Below are 5020 nucleotides of genomic sequence, written 5' to 3' on the forward strand. Positions count from 1 at the left end.
AAACGTTAGTAGCTAATTTGTCATTAAACCTAAATTGAAAGCTATAGCGTCTTTTTGTGTTGATTAAAGAAAAGAAAAATAGATTTCAATGATGTTCATCAAAGATTATCTAATAGCCGTAGATTTTAGCCTGAAAAAAAAATGATCTAACCATCCACTAAAACCCTCAAACAGCTGATACAGGAAATGGTCTACACTAAATGTAGTAACTGAGTACTAACTAAGTGAGAGAAAAGTCATGTTGCTCCAACTCTTGATTTTTCTTTATATACCAGTGTCCAACACCCATATTTGACGGGCATCTAGACATCAGTATGAGGATATAACCCTTCTATGGCCCTCTAAATACATGGAAAAACTTTGAAAATGTTAACATGAGTGGCGATCTAGTACCCAAGACTCAATCCAGAGTCGGAGTACCATAGAAGGAAAGAAAGCTCAAAAGAGAAAACTAAACCACATCACAATTATATAACAATAATAACTTCATTTCCTTCTTTCTTATGGCTAAGAAAAAACTTTGTTCGGAGAAAGCTTGAAGAAAATACATGCTAAACTAAATGTGCCGTAATGCAACATATGTTGTCCAGCACTACATATGATCGGCCCTGCCATCATCCTCACTGATTCCATCACTGGCATGCCTGATGACCAAATTAAGCAGATATTACTTACAATATTTTCTGGCTAAGCATATAAGATATTTCTTATATTTCTATAGTTGCACGAGACATGACTCGTTTTATGACAACCAATTTCAAAACTTAAAGAAAAAAGACACCATGTTGCAACAAAAGGTTTCACAAAGGCATTCATCTTACTGCTCCGGATCTAAGTATAACACAAGTAAAGGATACTGCAGTTCATCTTCATACCAAATATCAGAACAATGTTGGGCCTCAGCATATCAATGTGTCATCTAAAAGCTTAAATGGTGCCACAGATATACATCCGTTATTCCATGAAATGCATATTCATTTTTCTAGTGACTACATGTGCCGAATAGAGGCAAGAATGCTATAAAATCTATTAACTACAGTATGATAAGTGTCCTTACCATGAAGAGAGAAATGTGATGAATGCACTGCAACAAATAATGCAAAATAGCAGGCCACTGTTTAAGGAATGAGGTGATTGCAAATGGACTATTTTAATTAAAAAGCATATTCTGTGAACCAAAATCGAAACCAGGAAGCAAAATTTCATTTTAGAAGAGTTGAGGAACAAACCACCAAGAAGTAGTAAGATTCCGGGCCTTTCTGTCCAATTGAAGATTTTCCAAGGCAGTTGAAGCTCAAATCACATCTTCTGGGGTATCATCATCATACCTCCAACTGTACTCATCTTTCCTGTAACTGGACACAGAGGATCCCGCTCTCCTGTCTAATTTGCCAAAGGTATTAAATGAGAAAAAATAGCAATAACGTAGATGTGTGTTTCGTGACCAATACATAAGGTAGTCAGTTACCAGATGAATGCGAAACAGGAGCTGGCCTGACAAACAAAATGCAAAACCAGTCAGCTTTTAGCAGCATTTGGAACAAAAATGGAAAACAATAAAGAAGAAGAAATCATAACTACAGGAGGTGAAATTAGACCAGTACCTCCCTAATGGGGGTAAGCCAAGGGAAACAGTTGATGATGAGGGTCTTCTTGTGTTTCGAGACTCTAAACTAGATGAGGGCTCAGTTTCTTGTGGTCTCCTTCCAGTTCCCCTAGCTTGTGATATGTTCTAGAAACGTCATCAGCAACAGTGAGCCATTAGTTTTCCATGCAAAATTATTTCAGGAACATTACAATGCAAAACCTTAGTCAGATACACTTTTGGATATGGATATAGGGATAGAAAACTCCAAATACATTGAAAATTTTTAAAAAGAATGAATATTCCTAAGCCGTACACATACTACTATCCAACACTCACACCCAAGCAACATAGATAAAAATATATACAATAGAGATTAACTAACATCAAACTTCAAGAAGCCTTCAAGAACATCCAAAAGCACAGGTCCACTATTCCCGTTTCTGTTGAGATCATAACCACTTTTGCCACTGAAGTCTTCCAACTCAGCTTTCCAAGAATCTTTTTGCTACAACGTAAAAGAACAAATATCCAATGCTTCACTAGTAAGCTTCAAAGAAAAGAACAACCATAAAGCAATGATCATATTCATAACTGTAATACACTGAAAATTACTTGATTACCAAATTACATTCTGGCAGATAAACTTTTAGTGTGTGATTTAGTTGCGCCCAGTCTAAGTACTCGCATATTAGTGCGGTTAAAAGTCTTCCTGCATTTGGAAGTTCAAGGTGCACATTATCATACAGAAGAACAGGAAAGGCAGACGTAGAGAAGATATCCAAAACATAACAAATGCAACATGAGCATGACTTAACAATTGAGAAATGAACTACTTTTTAAAGACCATACTCAAGGACAAGCAACAAGCAAGCCAGATATAGATTCTAAAGATTACTAATGCAAAAATAAAAACATAAAAAGTATATAACAAATTGATATATCAAGGTGCATGTAAATTGGTACCAAAACAATCTTGGACTTGTTAGTCAATTAATACCAGCAAATAATAGTCCGTGAAGAAGTAAGATTAACTATCTAAATGAACATAGGGAAAATTCTGGTCCTAAGGAACAAAAGGAAAACTAGATATTAGCCTTTTCTTTAAAAAATAAAAGGAGAGCCAGCCTATGTTGCTCCGACTCTTCAGTTTTCTAGAAGTATCCGTATCCAACAATCATGTCCGGTACATGGATATGGGGATATGACCTTCGAGAATCCTTCAAATACATGTAAAAACTAGGAAAAATCTAGCCACACCCATGTTAGGCACACATGCATACCCAACGATGACACTCAAGTAAGAATAACATTAGAGCCAGAAGCCAAATCACATGCAGGCTACTAAATAACTTCAAATAGCATTATAATAATAAGGGTTAAAAGTTTAATAGACAGACCCAAAGGAGAAGCATGAAGTCGTTTAGCACGATCATTGCAACTTCCCAATAATGCAGGAGGTAAACCTTCTTCTTTTTCAATGACTCGATCTTCCTCTTCTATTGCTTCAAAGACACTTGCCCTAAGTTCAGCCTAGCAAAAAACCAAAAGGGGTGACAAAGAATCGTTAACCAAAAGCAATTCAAGTGCATAATTCATTGGAAACTGAAATACCAATTAAATTAAAATTACAAAACAAACAGGAAAAATGAGAAACGTAATGCTCAAAGGAGAAAACAGCTTTCTTAATTCCAAAACTTCACAAGCAGCAATCATTTAAAGATAATAACACTACTAATTATGGCTTCATTAGATCGGCACTTGATATGCCCCTTGCCCAGGCCCTCTTTTCTTTCATCCCCTGTCTAGGAGCCCAAAACAGACAGACCAGGGAAACAAATTTCCAGCACTTCAAAATACAAGAGAGAATTCAACAGTGTCATAACTAGGCTCAACATCCCTGAAAATTCAGGAGACAACTTTCTCTTCTATTTCCTTTAGAAACAATCAAAACTCGGAACAGCTCATTTGAAGTCTTCCAAAACCAAATTAAATATAAATAGTAGATACTCCGGATCTAGCAAACAGTTCCCACTTCAATTACTCGAAAGAAGTTAACCTTTTCATTAGCAGCTAAATGGTGCACTAATCCCATTTTGTACCTTCCACAAATCCAATACATTTCAAAGAAATTATCAGCAAATTTGCTCAATTAAAGCGCATGAAAATAAAATATGCAGAATACCCAGATGCAAAGACACTTCTACACATTCAAAGTTTCCAGCATATAACTAAACAAAAATAATAGCAAATTTCCTACCCTGCTCCTCACTCCTCAGTACTTCAAAACAACAAAAATTGCATTTCCAATTTCTCTAACTTTCCCCCAAATAAAAACACACCTAGATGCTTAAAACCTATTAAATCTTAACTTGCGGGTCCTACATTAATAGCTAAAGATCTAAAACCCAATTCACCTATTCGAATAATACTAAAAATACGTAGTTTTACAAAATTAAAATAATTCAAAACACAAGATCCAGCCAAAAGAGGATCTTTTTACTCAACTACAACTTAAGAAAGCCAAATTCTTCAACCCAAATTATTTTATTCTTTCACGATTACGAGAACCAAACACGAAATTCTATTAACAAAACCAAAATAATAACAAGTTTTTTTTCTTACCCGGATCTTAGCTAGAACCCCTTTCTTCTCAAGGGTTCGTGTAACTAGGGTTTTCAAATCCATCATTTCTCTCGTGTAATCATCCATTCTCAAAATTTCCTAGAAATTTTAAGGGAATTGATTTTTTCTTTTTCTTCTTCTGGTGACGAAGAAATGAAGTTTGTTCTGCTGCGAGATAGTAAAAATGGAAGCAGCAAATTATAATTTTATATAACAATCTTTTTCCTGGTGAATGTGGGATCCACTGGAGGTAAAATGTGATCTCGGCCGTTCGATCGTGTAATCTGATGGGAGATCCCGCAGAGTGTAAAGTGTGATCTTAACCGTTCATTTCTATATCTCGCAAGGTAGTCCCAACCGCATCTAGGATGCACCGTTTTTTATTGAAATTGATATGCAGATGTTTTATTCCAGTGTATCGTTTTGAGTTCACAAATATTTTAGCATAAAAATGTTTAATATATAAAAAAAAAGGATAAATATTAAAATTATATATTGTGTAATTGTATACATGAACTTTCATTTTGATTTGATCTAATTCTTATAAATTATTAACATAATTATTAATACAATATTATTTTTATGTTTATATATTGCATACATAAATAATTATATTTATCCAATATAAAAAAATTGATGTATTTATTTTTTTAAATGTGTAAAATTAAATCAAATTAAAGTTTCACGTGTATAATAACATCAAATTAAAATTCATGTATATACTTGTACATTAAATCAAAGTTTATGTATAATTTTAAAATTTATCCCTAAAAAATATTTTAAAATATGTTAGAGTTGTGTGACCCAAAT

General features: G+C 34.1%; 1 protein-coding gene across 2 annotated transcripts; it reads right to left on the reverse strand.

The window, feature by feature from the left end:
• Positions 1-467: 467 nt before the first annotated feature.
• LOC107899753 (protein TONNEAU 1a) lies at positions 468-4619 on the reverse strand. Of its 2 annotated transcripts, XM_041092087.1 has the most exons (9): positions 4211-4314; positions 3645-3687; positions 2986-3118; positions 2209-2297; positions 1971-2093; positions 1605-1732; positions 1469-1494; positions 1230-1383; positions 468-644 (listed from the first exon to the last, which is right to left on the reverse strand). In XM_041092087.1, the coding sequence occupies exons 2-8, from the start codon at positions 3678-3680 to the stop codon at positions 1295-1297; spliced, it is 624 nt and encodes a 207-aa protein (XP_040948021.1). In that variant the 5' UTR covers positions 3681-3687; positions 4211-4314; the 3' UTR covers positions 468-644; positions 1230-1294. The 2 variants fall into 2 exon arrangements, with proteins under 2 accessions (XP_040948021.1, XP_016681028.1); XM_016825539.2 differs by lacking the exon at positions 3645-3687 and having other exon boundaries at positions 4211-4619.
• Between the last annotated feature and the right edge of the window lie 401 nt (positions 4620-5020).

This window comes from Gossypium hirsutum, chromosome D04, assembly GCF_007990345.1.
Source record: "Gossypium hirsutum isolate 1008001.06 chromosome D04, Gossypium_hirsutum_v2.1, whole genome shotgun sequence".
Classification (NCBI taxonomy): Eukaryota; Viridiplantae; Streptophyta; class Magnoliopsida; order Malvales; family Malvaceae; genus Gossypium; species Gossypium hirsutum.